The sequence below is a fragment of the Acanthochromis polyacanthus genome, chromosome 15 (genome assembly GCF_021347895.1).
Source record: "Acanthochromis polyacanthus isolate Apoly-LR-REF ecotype Palm Island chromosome 15, KAUST_Apoly_ChrSc, whole genome shotgun sequence".
NCBI lineage: Eukaryota > Metazoa > Chordata > Actinopteri > Pomacentridae > Acanthochromis > Acanthochromis polyacanthus.
The window spans coordinates 6378096-6399614 of NC_067127.1; the positions used below are offsets into that span (position 1 = coordinate 6378096).

At 38.9% G+C, this 21519-nt stretch overlaps 1 protein-coding gene across 1 annotated transcript in view; it reads right to left on the reverse strand.

Annotated features, from left to right (window-relative positions):
- rgs7a (regulator of G protein signaling 7a) overlaps nucleotides 1-21519 on the reverse strand; it is a 56130-nt gene that overhangs the window by 1095 nt on the left and 33516 nt on the right. Inside the window, 19 exon segments of the mRNA XM_051960077.1 lie at nucleotides 49-85; nucleotides 927-1016; nucleotides 1303-1495; nucleotides 4116-4153; nucleotides 4155-4196; nucleotides 4198-4237; nucleotides 5861-5971; nucleotides 6419-6455; nucleotides 6458-6479; nucleotides 7493-7591; nucleotides 7739-7765; nucleotides 7767-7814; nucleotides 8805-8886; nucleotides 9082-9153; nucleotides 9506-9560; nucleotides 9563-9574; nucleotides 10579-10630; nucleotides 11641-11747; nucleotides 21186-21236. Coding sequence (XP_051816037.1) covers nucleotides 65-85; nucleotides 927-1016; nucleotides 1303-1495; nucleotides 4116-4153; nucleotides 4155-4196; nucleotides 4198-4237; nucleotides 5861-5971; nucleotides 6419-6455; nucleotides 6458-6479; nucleotides 7493-7591; nucleotides 7739-7765; nucleotides 7767-7814; nucleotides 8805-8886; nucleotides 9082-9153; nucleotides 9506-9560; nucleotides 9563-9574; nucleotides 10579-10630; nucleotides 11641-11747; nucleotides 21186-21236 — 1199 coding nt within the window. The 3' untranslated portion in view covers nucleotides 49-64.

Consider the following 21519-nt stretch of genomic DNA (forward strand, 5'->3'; position numbering starts at 1 on the left):
CTACCAGATGAAAAGGTTTCGTAGGCATGATTTCATATTGGACATTACCTGGGAGCGAGAGTCTTCAGAACAAGTTCTTACTTTTCTGTGGGGATGAAAAAAGGAAACATTAATGAAGAAAAATGTCCGTGCAGATGATTAGAAATGCAGCAAGTGTTGCTTTCAGTTTAGACTACTTAGATTATAAAACTATAAAACCCTTTATCAACACACTTCCAGTTTACAGCTTTCTGCATCTTATTTCATCACAAAGACAAACAAACATAACACACCCCAGAAAATGATGCGGATTTAACAGTTTCTTACTTTAAAAAACACAATCTAGATACAATATTAAAATCTTCTTAGTCAGAATGACAGGTGAGTATAGGAGGCTTAGACAGAAGAGGTTTTAAGTGCATAAAAACACCTATGTAATTCTGAATTATTCGTCATGTTTTGACAGCCCTTGTTATTTCTGCTATTCGTAATAGTTTCTACAAGCGCGACAGGAGTCCTGATCAGCTACTCCATCAACCAAACCTGAAACAGACTCATTTATGCGTCGTCTTAACACTTTCTGCAACTGATTGCTGTCGCTGAGATGCAGATTTGTTTGTTTTACCTGGTTTGCACTTCTAGGAAACTCTACCACTTACATTGCTGTATTATGCTTTTAATACTAATTTCAGATGCAGTACAGTTTTGTGAACCGCATGTATGTAAACCTGGATTAGAATGACTTTGATCTGATCCCAAATGACTATATGTAATTTCAATGTGTTGCTTGTAGTTTCAAAACCACTGTAAAAAAAAGAAAAAATCAGCACAGACTAGCTTCTGTGCAACAGCATTAAGCATCTTCTACATCTTTTCTTCTTTTCAAATGAGGACATTTGTCATTTTTATATTTTCTTTTAGGCTTTGTGTTGTTTTGTTTTTTTTACCTTCTTCTTGGCCTGTAATAATTCCTGGTAGGCACTGGAACGGATGAATCGGCTGTAAGAATCACTCTTCATCAACTTGTAGATGTGTTCCTGTTGCAGAAGCACACAATGTCAGAATATTGTATAAAAATTTCAGACACAGGTGAGACACTGTGCTGAATAGAAATGAGGAAATGCAATATCTCACTGCTCCCGAGACAAAGATGTGATTCATGAACTGCCATGAGTGAATATGTTAACGTGGATGCAGCGTTAAGACCAGCAGCAGTATTTCAGTGGAAAACTGAGTTATTCTTACCTGTAGTGTTGAACTGTTCAACAGAAATGGCCTGTGGATATGATTGAATGTATAATTTCCTTTTGAATAGTCACCTACCTGTGCATCCTCAAAGGCGTAGCGTCCGGGATCTTTAACATTCTGGGTGGTTTTGTCGTAGCTCTTGGAGTCCACGTTGATGGCACTGGGCGCTCCAGGGGCCAGAAACTCCTGCCAGATTTCCTGAACTCGAGTTGGAACTTCTCTGATTGGACGCTTCTTTAGTTCCTGCACCGCTAGCCAGAACCTACAAACACAATGTTGCCTGTTAATAAAGTAGCTTTGTACCAAAACATAGAATTATCACTGTTAATAATAGCAGATGGGAAACAGATAACACCATCATGGTTTGCAGTGATAAACAAGTCCACATAGATCCATAATGATACCGATTTTGGACACTCTCCATTGACAACTGGTCCCTATCTTGGATGCTCATCCTCTGTGTATCAAAGATGCATATTTAGATGTGTTTTTTTCAGTGAAAATTAGTGTAACTCCCCTCTTGCCTGAGGTCTTATGACTTTGTTCAAACACTCTACACCACTCAATGGCAAGTTGTATTATTGGAGTAATTCAGCCAAACATGTTCAACCAGATATGTTAAAGCTGAGCTGACTGGATTGGTTCCTCAGGCTTGTTATGTAAAATATCCCAGAAGTCTCATTCTGTGTTTTGAGACTGTCATTAGCACACAACAATTTCAAGGTGAAAATGCTCAGTCACTGCTTATTTGCTCATGATATATCCTCCAGCATAGAAAAACACCATCTGGACATGTTAACAAGTTTTTAAAAATTGATTTTACCCTGGAGGAGGTATTTAAAATATTCAACAGTTTTTCATTTGTCAAAGTCTGCAGTCAAACTAGTCCAGAAATTGCATGTTTTTGAAGAATGACATGGAAAGTGACATCAGGTAAGAGCATATCGGGTTTTAAAATAATAAAGTCTGCTGAAAAGTCTTTTTTATATGCACCCGTTGTTCAAGAAAATGATCTGCAATAATAATTCTATAATTCCTTTTAAAATTGCAGATGTTGTCATGAGAATTTTGCCTTCCATCACCTTTTCATCCACTGATGAGACACAAGTTAACACACGGTTTAAGAAATGTAACACAGTAACTGCAACCAGTAGGATCTCACTGTTTATTCATGGAAACCTCAGCAGAGTGGATGGTAAGTGTAATTTTAAAAATTCTGGCTGATAGAGGTTAATATTAACACTGAATGCCAGTATTCTTCTCGCTAAAGTAATGTAAACCATAATTTTTGGGTTCAAATGTTGCTGAACTGAATAAGATACACTCATTAAATTGACCCCATTATCATCTTTGGGTGGAAACAATACAGATGTGTACCATGAGAGGGAGCAGAGGAGCCATGCTGTACAATGATACTCTATTCAGATTTAAGTTGTTTTCTATGCACTTTTAATGCTCTTGCAGCATTCCTGTAACCATGATATATTGAATAACGTAACATTATCTACAAGGTGCCAAAGCAGTGCATATTTCAAACAGCAGGATCCACCTGGTAACGCAGCTTTGATTACCACTACTAAAGCTAATATTTAATATTACTCCAGGTTATGTCGTTATACATGGGAAGAATAAATTATATATATATATATGGATGGATGGTCAATAAAGATCCATTAAAATGATGTGACACTGACCATGGTTTTCATCATAAGAGAGGCACAGATTGCTGATTTACCCAGACTTACCATGTACAGTGTGATTCCTGTAATATATGCGCTGCATGTTTCTGTGATTATTTCATATAGTCTATATGAACAGTTCATTTGCAAGTGTGTGTAGGGGGTGAACGTGTGAATTAAATCCTCCACAGTCGTTCCAGTGTGTGTATTAATCACATCATTGCAACAAACATAAGGTACATAGAACTGGCATTTTGTGGACCACGTCTGAGCAAAAAAGCTACTTGTTACAAAGTGTAAAAGCATATTTTTAAGGTTAAAATGTGTTTTTTGGTTGAGATTAGAATCTACAAAAGAGGAAACTATAAGGGTTGGCATAATGTCAGTGGCAGTTATGATTAAAGGTACTGATCATAATCTTACCTGAAATTGCTTTTTACTTTTAGTTGCAGTTACAGTGCAGATTATTATATTACATATTAAATTTAGGATCATCTCATAAAACACGATGTATTGCATTAGACTCCCTGTCTAACTCCCGTTGCCTCATTCAGTAACAGTTCAAATCAGCTCTGTCTGGACCATTAAAATGCTCCATACATATTAATGGACCAAAGATAAGAACTAAATAATATACTAAATCTCAAATTTTGACATTCTGAATGGGCCATTCTGCATAATAAGTACTTTTAGTTCTGAAACTTTAAATAGATTCTGATGATTATAATTTTGCACCATGAATTCAGGGACTTTTAGGAAAAATGTGACATTTTTTACACTGCTGCATTGGCCCGTATTATCTTTGTATTCCTTCCACCACCATTGGCAGGGCTTTAAATATGCAAATAACATAACATGGCAGTTTATCTAAGCATTGACAGTTATGATTGTTTATGATGCTATAAATGAATTGTTGACATCACTGCGGGAGTAAACATGGCAGTAAAACTGTCCTATATTGCGATTATAATAAACTGTGAAACAAAATGCTATTCTACTCCTGGTGGAAGTCAAACTCTCTATCATATATGTGACAATGTTTCATATTTATGTCCATAATATCAGTCAAATATAGATCAGGGGCTTTAGGATTACATTAAGCATCTAATGAATTCAATTAGGCAATGCAATATTTGTCATAAGTAATGAATAGTGTGGGCGTGTGTGCATGCTGTCCAATCAGGCGTAGCTATATCATGTACCTGAGATTCCTCTGAGCTGAACTCAGACTCCAGGAACTTGAGGAAACTGCTCTCTTCCCACAGGATCTTTGAGAACCTCATCGATACCGGAAAGCCCACCTCTTTACCCTCTGCTGGCCTGGCTCCTTACTGAGGGAAGACACAAAACAATACAAAAAATCTTTCAAGATCAAGTACCACTAAACACTTTGTCAGCTTTAATAGCACATTACCTGATTATACGATTATAGTGCCTGTAAAAAGTCTAAAGAAGGGGGATCCTTCAAAGTTTTCCTCTTGTGCTGCCTCTCAACATTCAGTTATCTTCAAGAATTTATGAAAGAAACTCTTTCATGTCAAATTGAAAATTGATTTCTTCAAAGTGGTATTGATTAATTAAAAAGTATAAGTAAGCATAAGTATTCAGCCCCTTTCAGCTGTCTAGATTACCATAAGTTGCAACCGGTTGGTGCAAGAAGTCGCACAGTTCGTGAAATGGAGATCATCGGAGTACGACAAATGTGTTTTCGAGTGTTCGTTGCAGTAAAGACACCTGTATCTGGAAGGTCCAGTCACTGGTGAATCAGTACTTCTGACTTTAACTACAACATTGGGACAAAACTCTGTGAAAGGTTATTGAAAAACATACATCAGAGGATGGATTCAAGAAAATTTCCATCTCACCGAACATCCCTTGGCATACATCATTAAGAAATGGAAGGAACGTGCATGTGTCAATCTGCATAGACCAGATTGTCCTCAACAACTGAGTGATTGTGCAAGAAAGAGACTAGTAAGGAGGCCACCAAGACACCTATGACTCCGTGGAAGGAGCTACAAACTTCAGCAGCTGAGATAACATACAAGTGTTGCCGGGAGTCTTCACGACTTAAAACGTTATGGGGGAAGAGAAAAACAATGTTGAAAAAAGATCATTTTAAGCTAGAGTTCAACCAGAAAGCATGTGGGAAGACTTGAAGTCACCTGGAAGAAAGCTATTTGGTCTGACGGACCAAAACAGACCAGCAGGCTTGATGCAGTGTTTAGTAGACACCAACCACTGCACATTATCTAAAACATGCTATGCCCACTGTGAAGCATGGTGGTGGCAGCATCATGATGCAGGGGTGCTTCTCTGCAGCAGGCCCTGGAAGGCTTGTGAAGGCAGAGGGTTAAATAAAGACAGCAAAGTGTAGGTGAATCCTGAAGGCCAACGTGATGCAGTCTGCAAAAGAACTGCAACTTGGGAGTAGATTTGTTTTTCAGCACGGCAATTACCTGAAGCGCAGAGCCAAAGTTACACAGAAATGGTTTAAAAACAACAAGGTAAATGCTTTGGAGTAGCTGAGTCACAACCCAGACGTCAATTCAATTGAGAATTTGTGGCTGGACTTGAAAAGGGCTGATTACTCATGATCCCAGTGCAACATGACAGTTTTGCAAAGAAGAATGGGGTAAAAAAAAATGCAGCGTTGTACAAGGCTGGTTAAGACCTATCATCAGCCGCTTAAAGCTGTAATTGCAGCAAAGGGGGCATCTACTGAATACTGACTTGAATGGGGTGAATACTGATTAAACCACTTGTTTTATGTTTAATATTTTTAATTAATTGAGGTGATTTTTGACATGAAAGACTGTTTGTTTTCTGTAAATTTTTGTCAAAAAAGGGAAATCAAATTGATCGTCGTTTAATGTTGAAAAACAATTAAAGGGGAAAACTTAACAGGCAGTGTAAATGTCTCTGCTGCTCTTCCTCTAGTGACATGTACCCACCTGGCTTCGAGCTCCCAAAGTGTGGTGTCATCTGTGATCCAGGGGTTGGATGGGTCTGGAGGCGTGAGGAAGGGGTCGTATTCAACATACTGCTCCGTGTAGCCAAGCAAACTGTTGGGTAAGTGAAACAACAGAAAGCACATGAAATTATTCACCCTTGTATCACTGGTGAAAAGTCTACTGAAGTCTGCTATAGTCATGTCTAGTGAATCTAAGCTCCTTTCCATGAGTGATTAAGAATGGGTTGTTTATTTGTAAGATACAAGTGACAAAAGGAGAGGTGAAATCCTCTGAAGAGCAAACACTTTAAATTGAAATGAAATGTAGAGCCTTACAAGACGGAGTGAATGAACTTCTCTTTTCTGTGAAGCAAATGACAAATAGACACTTTGTGCCGCATTCAGTATCTGGCATCGTCAACGCTGACAACAGCTGAAGACACTGTCAAGGCCTGAGCACTAGCCAAGGTCATCTGAGTTCTTGATTCCATGCAACGTTAGGCCGTTTAAAGGCTCAATAAACAGATCGATGTCTAAACAGAATAAAGACATCACTCACCTCTCTGGCCACTTTGGACATTTCAGTCGATGCCTGTTAATTGCAATTGCCAAAAGGTGATCTGAAACCATAGCAAGGAACAATTAGCGTACTACAGTATGGATTTACAACAAGTGTCAGTTTGGCAAGCATATTTCCATACCAACTGCAGCATTTTGATTATTTTGCACTTTAAATTTACTATATTTACTTAATCATGTTTAGTGATGCAAAGTCAATATATAGTTGCGGGACTTTTTGGAACACAGTTTGACATTTTTGCTGTTTTCAGGCTTAAAATCAACATGGCCGCCTATAACTAAAAACCACATGGCATTTTAGGCAAAAATTCTTCTAAATATTATATATACAAGTGAGTAAAATTGAATTTGAAAGTTATTTATAAGATATTGGTAGTAAACCCTGTTGACATGCCATTAATGCCACACCTGACTCACACACTACTTTATATTAAATAACTAAGAATGCCTTGGAGTCTTTCCAGTCCTTTTCTTCAGGAGGAAATGACATCAATGGTGGAGGCAGGTCATGTGATCTGGAATTAACACAGCTTCCTTGAGAGGTATTTTTTGTAATGAGTAACTTAGCTGAAAGTGATTTCTGGATACAGATATGATTTGTTATTTTCCATATAAATGTGTTATATTGCCAAAAGAAACATCTGTCATGATTTCTCAACTCAATAAAAATAACACAATCAAAGCAATTTTTGAATAAACTAATTTTATTATTGTTCAGCTAATTAGAAGGGGTGGTGTTAATAAATTTGGACATTTATTTAGTTGACATTTTAGTGATATCCAATCATTTTTTATGAATAAGTGATTAGTTCCATAATAAACAGTAATGGAATTTCATAATGAACATAGAAAAACATTAGCTTTTTTAATAAACGTATAGGCAAAATATATCCCATGGACTTCAAAAGTCCCTCAATTATATATTAAAAGGGGACCCAATCCGATTATTTTAATACCAAAAATGAAAACTAGTCCTCCATTTCAGAGTTCGCATTGACATTAAATTAACAAAGATCCTGATGTTATTTCTACAGTGCCACTTGCAGCCTCTAACCTGTTCCTGTAGTTCTTCTTCCGTGGGCTGCTTGGCCTCTGGAGCAGGGGTGTGGGTTGGGCTGTGGGTACGGATGTCATTCTGCAGCCCATACACAGACTAAGACAACAAAAACCACACACACAAACAGAATTATTAATAGTAGTAGCAGTGTGGACAAGCACAACAAAGAACAATAACCATGTCCTCTGCTTGGATCTATTTAACAATCCTAAGGTTGTAAAAGATGGAAGATGGTACTAATACCTTTCTAGTTTTGTGGGGGTTTTTCATGTCTGGAGGATTTCTTTATGTCAACTTCCGTCGTATTCACACATCCAGGCTGTGAGAAAAGTGGGGAACAAAATAATGAGGGAATTCTTGTTATCCTGGAGTACATTTCATAGCATTGTAAATACTTTTACACTATACTCTTAGATGATGCCACAATGGAGGAAGGGGCAGTTTTCCCTGGATATACGAGTGTCAGTTAATCCAATCACATACGCTTAGCTGCGGTGTGAAGTGATTCTAAGAAGTCTCAGGGACAACATGTCAGATGCTGGTTAATTAAAGGGAATGTGGCCAGCTCTTAGCAAAACAAGTAAACAGCGGGAAATTCTTGGTGTGCAAATACTGGCTGATTGAACAAGTGGTTTAATCTAGGCCTCTTCCAAAGAACAGAGCTAAGTAGCTTGACGGCATCACTGTGAATTTAAATTAATATTGATTATGTTGCTCCAAGGACGCATAAATTGAACTTGTTATTTTCCAATTAACCGTGGAGCAGTGGCTTTCGCAGAAATACAGCAGAGAAGACCCTTTTAACCTCAGGGGGGAACTAAATGCTAATGCTGAGCAAGTGTGTAGGAGCAAGGTAAAGAGCAGCAGGTGAAGCTGATATGTTGTGACAGTTATTGATGTGGCATTTCATGTGTATGGCAAGGCAAATACACAGCAGTGGATCTGCAGTGGGTTCACTTTTATTTGCATCATTTAAATGTTACAGGGAATCATGTACATCTGATATAAAAATTGGCTCACCTGTTAAGTGCTTGTAACGGGCATAAATACACACAAAACTGACACTTCTCTTGCCTCATGTTAAATGTGTAGAATAGATTAAAATTACCCTTGCAGTGTAAAGGTTTTACCATGTCAATCTTATTATTTTTTTTGACCTGAGGGGCAGTAGAGTGTGATCAGTATTACATCTTTTTTTTTTTTTTCCCAATTTATTTATGTTTGCAGGAACAATTAAGGCAACGCTGATAATATCAACAGGGATACCAGTTATCACAGAGGTGATTATGACACCAGTAATTTCACTCACCACTGGTCTGTGCACGTCCCAGAATGCTCTTTCCTGACTGTCAAGAATTTTCCTCTCAATTTTGTCTCTTTTTTTGTCCACCCTGGAAAAGAAAAGCAGCTCAGATCTGTTCTGACAGAGCAAGTAGCTTAATCCAAGACATATATGATGCATTTATTCAATCACGCCTGTAATTATAGTGAAGCTGCAGTAAACCAGAAACTTTAATTATGTCAAAATGAGGGTGTAAGAAGACTCAAAATGGCTCGATGCATGCGTGTTTCTTATAGACACCTACTTTGCTTGTGCTTCTGCTTGCATAAAAATGAACTCCCATTTCCTGGCGAAAGCTCTCTGTAGCCTTGCTAAGCTCTCCTGTAAGTAAAACAAAGAGCAAACAGGAAAAGAAAGGTTTTGAAGGGATCTGGGCTGATTATGTTTTGTGCACATGCTGTGTACAGTGCACGGCTGGATACCATCTTTATTGATCCCTGCCCACATACAAAAGAGAGAAAAAAAACACCGGAATAACTAACCCAGTGATTCATTTAATAGCTTTAGTGAAATTTTTTTTTTTTACAAATTATGCAGTGACACACAGAAAAACAAATGTTCTCATTGTCAGTATGAACAAAAAGGCAAGACAGAAAGCCCGAGAGCAACGCCAGCAGAGGAACAGATATTTGAAGAGGAGAGTGCTGACACTAAAACACCTCTTTCACTCACCGCTTCGGTAGTCTGCAAGCTCCAGACGCGCTTTATTTTGCATTGTTCTTTGCAGAGGTAAACAGCTGGGAGAGACAGACAGAGATTGGTAATTAAGGGCGAACAGGATCTCTGCTTCGTTTTTAACAGCCTTAAGTGGCCCTGCGTTTATTCATTAATCCTCTCAACTGCACATTTAAACTGGCCTGCAAATCACAAAGGTCATTTACTGTGCATGGTGTGTATGCGTCTGTTGCTGTGTGCGACTGTGTGTTGTGTGTGTGTGTGTGTGTGTTGTGTGCGCGCACGCGTCTGACTTTTGATGCCCTTCCTGAAACTACCATCCTCCCTTCATCTCTTTGTTAACTGACCATAATGCGGGTGCTTCATTATGCCATTAGACTGTTTTCATTACGGGGCATCATTCACGTGAATCAGTTGCTGCATCTCAAAACACTCTGACTTCCCCATAACGCTCGCAGGATTATTCCCACAGCGAGCATTAGGCCTCTTCCTCTCCGACAACTCAAACAACAAATGAAAGACCTGCAAGGGTGCGGCTATTCACCAAAACCGTTCTGGGCATTATGAAAGCTTATCTCCACTCTGCTGGCTGTAACAATGAAAGCTCATCCCTGTATCACCACTAAAAATATTCAGCCAAACTGTGCACAACAGGTGCACACATACAAACACATCCCTGTTTTCCTTCACAGTAATCACTCTGCATCAGGCAGACAGTATGACTGAGGCAGACACTATTGACTGAGGCTGCAAAGCACTGACAATATGAATATATTAAGTATAAATTATTGCACACCTATTGCAGTATAACTGATTGTAATTTGTGGCCCAAGCATTGGAGTAGAACTGAAATGTGAGGTTTGGGTTCCATCCATCATCCAGACACTGGCAGTTGCATCACTTGTGTTTCATCTTTTGAACCTCTTGCAATATCAGCATTAATAAAATGTCTATTGGTCAAATATGATTTATGCACTGCACAAAGAGCTGGCATTATTAGCCTCTTCAATACACATCATGCAATGCACAAAGAACGAATTTGACTACAACAGAGCAGTGCTCTCACCATAGTCTGTGTTTTCTGGTTCCCAGCAGTTTGATGGCCAAAAGTATGGAGTCTGAAGGGAAAAAAAGTAGGTCATTAAAAAACAAAACTGCAAGAAACCTCACATCTTTGGCAGAATACAAGTAACCACATGGCATTTTGGATCAAAGTGTGCGCTGCCACGCGAGGTGAGCATGCAGTCACAGTGCTGCATCTGTCACAATAAAACATTTTGTTCTGTAATGGGCTTGGCATTATGTCCAAAGCACATAAGCTCCTTTCAGAGGGTGCTTAGAGCAGACACTCGTGTGATTCTTGACCCTCCTTGGGCATTGTATGGACTGGCTTCTGATGCGGAGCGATTGCACATAAAAAGCAAAGTGAAGCCGCTACTAACACAAACACCCCCAGGCATTGATTTACTCTGGTTAGTTCTTTGCAGCACACATGGGAGAACTCACTAGGTGGAAAATCAGTAAAACTGTCAGTCCCACTATTGACATTCAGAGTGATGTGCTTTTTTTTCCTCTTTCTTTGTGAACCAGTCACAATTATGTACAGCAGCTGGCAATTAACTTTGTTTATTTTAAACAGCTTGGAGTGTTTGTCAGATATTTATATAAGAGTAAAAATACAGCATATTGCAAACCTACCAAATGTAGATTTTCTCTATAAAAACACAAAATATGTAGGACAATTTAGATTAATTATCCCACATGACTCTATTTTTTTTTATATAAAATATATGTAATGACATAGCAGATGTTAATGATAATGGCACATTGACAGCCTTAACATGGGTGAGACTGAGTTATATTACATAAAACATGACTGACACCTTATGACCTGAATTAAAACATGGATGAAAAGTTTGAATGCAGAGTCTGCGAATAAAAGTTTACAACTTTGTGTTTTACTGGATTTGGTTGACTGAAATTCTTGGACTCAAGCACAACAATTAAGGTCTTTCCAGGTCGTTTCTTGTTCTTAAATCTATTTAAATGTTATCTGAGATACCCAGAGGGTTGTAATAAAAAGCTGAGACTCAAATAAGATTCGGATCATGACAATTATGATTCTTACCTGAAACCTATAGAAAGTGCCGTCATCTTTGAGAGTGAGGACGTGGTCTGAGATGGGGAAGAAGTAACCATGTGCAGCCATCAGAGTTCCTAGGTGAAGAGCCTCCACTGGAAGAAAACACAGACAAAAAGCCAATTTACAGCTTCATATTCCCTCAGTTTTCCTAAGCAGCATTGCACACCAGCACCTGTAATGCTATTATTATGCATACAGAACATTCACACTCGTATCAGCCTGTTTTCTGAGTGTGATAAAATAAAGTGCTGGGGCAGGATTGTGTTCCCAAACAGCTCAGAGAGTTTCACATCACAAAACTGTTGAGGTAGAGATGCTATAGGAATGAGAAGAATGAGAAATAGTGTGAACACACTCATCAAATTTTATTTTTTTCTCTCTTTTAGAATGCAGAATTGAGTCTGTTGCACTGATATATGTACAGCTGTCATTGCTCACTTCAAAACACAAACATTTCCAATGTCTGTACAGCCACTGAATTACAAACTTTAATGTAATTATTCTCTAAAATAAAACAAAAAACCACAAACATTTACAGGACATACATTGCAACATTTCTTCACTGTGGTATTAATAAAAGCTCAGCATATCTTGTGTTTTCACTATATGTTACCTTTCTAATAATTTGACCATTTTCAGAGTCAACAAAATATGCTTGTTTTCTTCATTTCACAGAGTTAGATGATAAGATTGATATCTTTATAAAAAAAAAGATGACTGTTGCCCACAAAAAATGACAAAATCCATCACCGCTTTGGAAGATCACTTACAGCTTCGACACATTTTACATTTGCATAATCTGTTCAAAAACTTAAGTGTGAAAGTGACAATTCACCAGTTTATGAGGGTTATGTGTCTGACTGTTCTTGGCCGTGTCCAGTAACTTCTTGGAGTTCCTCTGCTGGTTCTCTGGCCAATTTCTCAGAGCCAAGAAATAGTATGACACATAACAGCCTGTAAAATGTTAAATAGTTGCTGTTTTTTTTTTCCACTTTTGGGTTTAACAAACGACTAAACAAACAGTATATCGTGCTAATTTGAGGGTTTACAAGTGCTGGTGGGACAGTTTTACATTCGACAGGGCCAAGCTAATTGCTTCCCTCTGTCATTACGTATGGCGAAGCTATTCGGCTGCCTGCTGTGGCCTCATATTTAACAGACAGATACGAGGTCTTATCATCTCGTCACAAAACAAATAAGCACGTTTTTTCAAAATGTCAAACATTTGCTTTAAGAATCAGGATGATAAGGCCCTTCCTAATTTAAATTCTAATTGCCTCTCTTTACAAGCACTCTTAATCCGAGCGTAAAAAGACAAATCTGCTTTGATATCTCACATTTCATTAAAAGGAGATTCTCCGATAACTTTGCAATCAATAGTTCCTCATCACAGATCCTGGACCACCGAGCTGCCTTTGTTTTTTGTTTTTTTTAGGGTTATTCTCTTTTTTGTCTGACCAACTCATGAATTTGATTCACCATTCATCCCCCAGCACAAATTCATTCTTGACAAAATGGCCAGAATGGACCTTAAATAATTAGGAGCTGCTGCTTCAATACACTGACACTGCTTGGGTTTCCACTCCAACCAAACAGCACAGCAGGAGGTCTCGCTGATTAGTCCACCTTCAGCCGGAAAGGCGGAACTCATCAGCCAAATCATCTGGTGTTGTGCTCAGCTGGAGTGAAAACCTGCTTCCCTCTGGTGCTCCACCGCACATGGCTCACTGTCCCTGATTTTAGACCATCAGATAATGAAAACATGTAATCACCATCAAATACGTGCCACTGGTTATTCCCTGCTGCTCTAAACCTGCGTGTCCTCCATGGTGTAGACGTCGTTTCATTTAATTTATTGACAACCCTCCGTTAATACCGCCATGTTTTGTTCATTATGAAAAGGGGGGGAAAAAGGTTTACTTATATTCTGTTTCTAATTTGATCATGGAATCTTTTGTGTACAGCCCCGGGAAAGCTAAGTCAAACTGACTTAACACACTAATAAGTAAAGAGGTACAAAGGTTGAAAGGCTTCACTTAGTCTAAATAGGCAGAGCTATGAATACTACAGAAGGAGCTTAGTGTATGTATGCATAAAATATGAACTCTCCACCACACACACACACAAAGATCCACACACACACTGGGTGTTTGTGAGATAAATATAGATCAGCTTTTCCTTTACCACTGAGGTGACAGTCACAGTCTTAAGAGGTCAGGATGCTTATGTGTATGCGTGTGTGTGTGTGTGTGTGTGTGTGTGTGTGTGTGTGTGTGTGTGTGTGTGTGTGTGTGTGTGTGTGTGTGTGTGTGTGTGTGTGTGTGTGTGTGTGTGTGTGTGTGTGTGTGTGTGCGGTCCATTTAATAATAAATGATGATTCATAAATTATTTAAACCTGTTTACTCATAAGCTTCCTCTTTACCCACTGTACTGTTTCTTAAAGACACGCTTAAAACGATGTAATCCTTCATTTTGTCCCTAATTTTATCCCTGATTCTGTGGCTTAAAATTACACAGACATACTAGATCTGTGTATATCTTTTGCATCTGTCCTCAAACAGCAGAAGAATTAAAGTAGTCACACATTTCCGAGGAAAAGTCAACTCATGCATGTACGTCCTTACTTATTCTTCATTTGTGAACATTAATTGTCTGGACTGTTATCTCAGACAGGATGAATGTCAGATGAAAGTAAAGTCCGCAAAGCATGGAAAACGACATCTGGGACATTGCCATTAGAGCTTAATGTCTTCTGTTCTTCAACTACAGATCTGATTGGTTCTCATTTTGTCAAAAAAAAATTCACACAAAAGTGAACACAGAAAATATAAGCAGCACATTTGGATTTAGTATCCAACACAAGGATATAATATAGAAAGCAAGCAATTAGCGCAAAAGAGCACATTTGAAAAGGCAAAAGCAGACAAATGTGATGAATAGTTTTTCAGGGGATAAAAAGAAGATTAAGCGAGATTTTTGTGGTTCCTCAAGACGGTATTTGTTCTTTTTGTATGTCTGTAGAGATCAATTCCTCGTAGGAAGGGAGCTTCTTGGCTTCCATTTAGCATAACATAGCATGAGCTTTATAGCTGACTAAACCTTGGACTGGAATTAGTCGAGTTGTCAAGAAAGGCCGGCCTCAGAGTCCAAGGGGAAAACACCCTTTGATTTCATCATATTACCAGCTATGTGCCAAAAAACCCAGGAGTTTGGAGCCCTGCCAAGTGGAGTGTTGGAGTTTTCTGCCAGCTGATCTTTATTTAAAGACAAGGAAGGAGATTCAGTATTGTAGCTATATTCTGATTATTATTATTCGTACATAATGTTGAGGTGGAAAACTATCTGTTTTAATCTCGAAAGTACGGTTCCTAAGTCGGTTTTGTTTAAATAACTGTCTAAGGCCCAACGAAGTAAAATTATCCAATATTTCAAATACAAAGCAAAGATTCAAGAGAAGTTCATGATATCAGTACAACTTTGCTTTTTTCCATTTATACTGTGACTCTTAAATGGAAATCAAGGTTGGATATCACTACACAAAACAACTGTATTTTCTTTCTTTTGCTGAACAAGCACTCCAAGGAAATATTGCTGACTTTTGTACTATTACAACCTTGTAGGGCTTGTAACACAGCTTTTTATGTAAAGTGAATTACTACTTGTTGCACGACCGGCTCCAGTCAAGGAGGAGCAGATTGTGAATTCACACACAAAATATGTGCAACAAAGCTATTATGGGAGCTGATAAAAGAACACTGATGTTGTCAAGAAGGAAGTTACTTGCTTTTACTCATGTACACAAAAGCTTTAGGACGCTTTCTTATTCATTTGAATGAGAAAGCGTCCTAAAACTTTTGACAGGGGGTGTACATGTCAGCGTAGCAGCATAAATATGGGGGTGATCTAAGGAGACTGCAATATATTATCTGCAGTGCTCCACTGAGCGTGACAAGGAGGAGGTTTAAAGAGCGCTGACGGAGAAAACCAGGGTCATTATACAGAACTGTATGCATCCTTTCCCAGCCACATGTCCTCCCTCAGATATCATTTTACTATTCCCTGTTCCACTGAGCAGATTAGGTGCTCTTTCATATGCAATTCACACCCATGATAACACGCAGATACATGCTCGCTGACTGCCTGACTGATAGTCTGGCTGTTTGTTGACATTCTGTTGTGGTCTGCTGAGTCTGGCTGTGGCATTTATCTAGTGTTGTTCAGTCATGTTAAATGTTTAGATTGTTTCTTTCTGACACCTAAATTCCTCCCACAGTGTTGTAAATACTTAAATACTTTTATTATTTATGTCTTGATATATTTGGGGTATTGTGATTAATAGCTTTTCACAACAAATGGCAAATTCATTTCTTATTATATTGCCATTTTATTTATGCAGTGCTTTATTAGTATGATGTAGAGCTACATTTTAGAGAGCTGATGTGTGTTTAAGCAGAAGACTTTAATGTGATTATTCACGATATTCCTTTAATGATTTATTCTCGGAAAGGTTAGAGGTCAGAAGAGCTGCAGACCACTGATATGGAGCTGATTATATGTGGCCAAATCAAACTGATAACACAGAAAGGCAAATTCATGCTATTACATACTGATAACATCATGAAAAATTGACATCATCACTTCTGTTTTTCTCTTTTTCCTATGGGATGAATATATTTTGTGATTTCCCCATCATACTGTCAGCGATTTAAACAGGATGCATAATGTTGGCTTCGACTCGGTCAGCTAGCTGTAGGCTATACCTGAAGTGCTCAAAAGCCATAAATATTCAGCATTGCAGGGAACATCCTTTGCAGTCAACTACAGCCTAAAGTCTTTGACCTGTAGGGATCAGTAGATGTTTTGTAACTTCACTGATATTCCACATGGCCTTAACTACAACCACCTTCGGCTGCTGCTTAATGTGGATTCTAGTCCTCAAAAAGTGGGTGATTTACAGCATCTTCAGTTTGTAGATCATGCCATTCGGATTTATTTCTTTTCCAGTAATTTCCATTCCCCATGTGAACTGTTAGAACTGAGCTACCAAAACAACCAAATAAATGTGGTAAATTGCAATTGACCCTTCGCTAAGCCCCACCCCCCTTGGTTACTGTTGCTACGCCTGTCAAGCTTTCCCTCCGAGCATGAAATATGGAGTTTTTAGCGGTACCGGTAAGTGATATTTCTCAGGAGATATGTGCACATTTCTGGGCATATTCTACAGCGATATCAGAGAGAAGCAGACAGAAGGGTCTCCAATATGCTTTTAAGAACTACATTCACCAAATTAAATGTTGGCAGAGTGCAAATGAAGAGGACGTTAAAATAGAGGGAAAAGCACACAGATCTCAGTGTAAGCGCCAAACACCCCATGTATTGTCACTTCACGTCAAAAATAATCATATACAAGAACAACAATGTTCTTGTACAGCAGGGTAAGCCGATATCTATTATATATACATTTAAATTAATGTTATGTCAACTGTCATCATGCATCTGCCCATTTCTTGCTAAGCTAAATTTCTGTTTGTTTACAGCGCACCAGGAAATTGCTCACATATGGTGGGGCTGATCCTCAACAGTGGCACAAACCAAGGGGTTACAACATTAATGCAGTACCGCTCTCATCTGCTGTTGTCACCAAAGCCACATGTGAGCGTAGGCGGAGACCCGTAGATTGCTGCTACAAAGGAAGCAGGTAGGATCATATTTAGGAAGATGAGGTACTGTACAATGAGCTCTATGTTGCAAACTTTTGCCCTTCTGCTCCACGGGAGGGTTCTGTCCTTCCATTTCTTTCTTTGCTAATGTTATCTGACCTAACACACAGAGCTACGGTTAGCTAATGTTAGCTAGCAACTTAGGAGGGATTCAGCTGATCATGCGGTCTCCCACACTGCTTAATCCACACGCGGCACCTTTCTTCTTGTGTCTTTGGCTTGGGGAATGCAAAAAAATCAACACCACCCCCAAGCTTTGCGGATAACAATTGTCGGACTTGCAAATGCACACACCCCACTTCGTCTTTGCTGAAAGCTTGACAGACCTCTCGTGCCTAGTTACAGTTGCTAAGGTAGGATTGGACAGTAGCCATTTGTGGGAGGGGCTTAGCGAAGGGTCAATTGTTTCCATGCTCCACAACACAACTAGCATTTGCAAAACAACAAATTATGGTCCGAATTGTAATGAAAGTGTCACAATAAAGAGCTACAAGTGCAACACCTTCTGCTAAAATATCCCAAAAGACAACCAATTTTTTTTTTTTTAAATGCAAAAAAAAAAAAAAATCCATCAGCTACTAAAATGCAAAGATGAATGAAAATAGGATTAGGGGCTACAGAGTTTTCTAAATTCACGTTCGTCAGATCTGCGTCAGTATCTGAGGCATTCGTTGAGCAAAAACAGTCTAAATCCCCAGTCAACTTTGATATAAGCTCATCTGCCTTTACATAATAAACTCGCGGCTATCGTGCTGTGAGCCAAATTAATTGCGTTTCTCTTTGCTGTGTTTGTCAGCCCCGCCAGGAGTTGCTCTGTGTAAAAGTCACTTAGTTTTACGCAGCACTCTGTTTACCACCGCAGGGCAACCGGCAGCTTGTTTTGTGTCCGTGCTGCAAAAAAAAGTGCAGAGATAAAAGCATAAAAATACACTTAAAGGACAAAGAACATCTGCTTGCTGACACATTTTTTTCAGACTGTGTTGGAATTGCAGTTTTTGGCAATTTAGATAAGGATAAATTATATTAGAGGGAATTATTAGTACTGCAGGTGAATAAATAAATGTAAATTTGCTTGATGGAATGACATAAATGTTGTGCCAGAGTTCACTAACAGTACAGCAGAAATTAGCATTTGGGTCCAGTTTAGCAGATTTAACTGACTTGACAGGCCTTGTTTGTTGTTTATTGTGTACGTATTAATTTATTTATTGAGACATCACAGATTCCCATGGCTACCGATGCATAATTAATCACAATGCTCGTCTCAGACAGGAAGAAAAGCATAATCTCTTGGGCAAATTTAAATGTCAGAGACTGTACTTTGCCTTGGCATAAGCAGAACGAAAAAACAGATGCCAAAAAATGAAAAAAGTACGGGTACAGTCTGTTCACTTGGATTAGTCAAAAGATCTCAAATACTGCAGGTGATTCAGCGTACACATAAATATACGCCATACAAAGTCAGTGCCACAGCTGACAGACATAGGCAAAGACAGGTAGATCCATGCATACAAATGAAACAAGACACAAAGGAATTGTTAGTTGATGAGTCAGAATTATGAACTCGGTGTAGAACTCCGAGGCACCCACTAGAGCAGACTGAAATGAACACCCACGCACATAAACACTCCAATATCCAAGTACATACACTTACAGTCACCAGAAAACTCTGAAAAGCTGCTTTTCACACCAGCTAAACTTCTTTATCACCATCTTTAATCTTCGGAAGCTCTTGGTTTTAACTTTCCATATTCGTCACACTTCTCCCTGCCCACTTTTGAGTCATTTTATGTGCAATGACGGGTTCAGCTCATAATTCGGCATCACCTTCAGGACCATCTAGTTTTATGCTATCACAGAGGAGTAAAATAAGAATAATAAGACAGAAACGGGGAGAGAAGAAGAAGAAGAAGAATTGCAGTACTATAGCTCAAGGACAGACAAAGACAGATCAAAGAAAAATGCTAAACTGTGGACTTTCTACATATAGTAGGCTAATGGTACATAGGCTCCAAAATGGCCTGTAGGTTTTTCTCTTTCGTTTAGTGCAGACTAATCTAAATTTAGGTTGTACAACATCTGATCAGCCTCTCTCCTTACAATTAGTCTTGGAAACCACCAGTATCCCAGCCTGGCACACACTATTAAAAAAAGCTCTAACAATATCTAAGTGCCAAGCTAAAAGGAGCTGGTCTTGTTTTAGTTTCTTAAAAATGCTTCACTTAGATCTGATTGGGGCTGCAAAGTGACGTAGTGGTTAGCACTTTCGCCTTGCAGCAAGAAGATCCCCGGTTCAAATCCCGGGGTGGGCCTGTGATCTTTCTGTATGGAGTTTGCATGTTCTCCCTGTGCATGTGTGGGTTTTCTCTGGGTACTCCGGCTTCCTCCCACAGTCCAAAAATATGCTGAGGTTAATTGATTACTCTAAATTGCCCGTAGGTGTGAATGTGAGTGTGCTTGTTTGTCTGTATATGTAGCCCTGCGACAGACTGGTGACCTGTCCAGGGTGTCCCCTGCCTTTGCCCGAGTCAGCTGGGATAGGCTCCTGCGACCCTAGTGAGGATAAAGCAGTGTATAAAGAATGGATGGATGGATAGATCTGATTTGTGGGGAGTCACTGGTATTTAACCTCCTGCATTGGGTCATGTGAGTCTGAATGGCCATCATGTAAGTCACACACCTTGATCCATGTGATGCTCACAAGAAGAAACCTTTCAGATCAGAGGTGAAACATGTTTAAGAAACTCAAGCAAATCCAGATGCCTGTGATTTAGCATGGATATATATATTTACTGTATCATGACCTTAGTAACTAAGAAACCTCACAGACAACTGTAACAAAGATATCTCTGAATTTAACCTTTAGGTTAGCACTGATTAACCCTCTGAACTCCCACCAGCTTCTGTGCATTTGTACTCATTTTCCACTGCAATATAAAGTCTCACACCTCTGTGGAAAAAGTACAACCATGGCTAGAAGTAGAAAAAGCTCAGAAATGTCTTTTGTGCAGTATGGCACAGGGATAACGCCATAAATCGCAAGAAAACTACATTTGGATTTATTTAATTATTTCATTTACAAAAAAATCAAATAAAAACCTGGAGTCAGCATGTACAACATTTATCAAAGTGCTCACAGAATGGTGACTCCACATGCTATACATGTTTTACACTTACATTTTCAGTGGGCTTCTACATTTGTCTTTTATCAGTTCTGTATAAACACAGCCTGCAGTTCAACATATTTCAGCCATGAAGTTTCTTATTTTTTTATTGTGACTGTTGGTCACAGCTGAGTCACTAATAACACTTCTGTTGGGCTGTGAAGGGCTGATTTTTTAGTTTTTTAAATGATCTGTTTACAGCAAAATGTTCAATTTATGCATATCGATACAATAAAGTGATCTTGATTAAAAATCACATTTTTAAGCTGAGATTTAGTTCATTTTCCCAAAGGAGTAGCACATCACAGAGGAGTAGTTCAAAGGACTGTTGGAAAGTTGAAAATTAGATGATTTTCTCTGTTTTTACAGTTTCATTTGGCATTATTAAAAAAGACAACATGTATTTTAAACCTGGTGGATTTCATTAAAGGTACACACAAGTCACAATTTAGCTGCTTGCCCTTTTTTTTTTTAATTCAAATTTTGGCAAGAGTGTGACAAACTGCCTCTGTGAACTGTGCATCACATCTGCTGCTGCCAAACCAGCTGCTGACCCTGCTGACCCTGCTGACCCTGCTGTTGGCCAAATAAGCAAGTTTTCAAAACACCTACATCAAGACTGAGCACTTTAATATTCAGCTTTTACCTTGATCTTCAATGTCCAGATTCTTGATCATCCACTGTACAATATCCGAACCTGAAATAAGAGAAAGCACATGAATATGAATCACTGGCATAACACATCAGCTCACAGTGTGCTCAAAGACCCTTTTTTTGCATATAGATTCAAATGAAAGGGAAAACAATGACACTCTTAATCCTCCCCCCTCCCCTCAGCATTACAGTGCATACCAGTTCCTCTCGCCTTGCACCATGTAGGTGGATATTAGGCCATCCATTACCATATATTCTTTTCTGACACCCTCTCCAAGCCGGCTCTGTTTGGCTGAAGTCCATTAATACACCAGAGAGGTAAAATG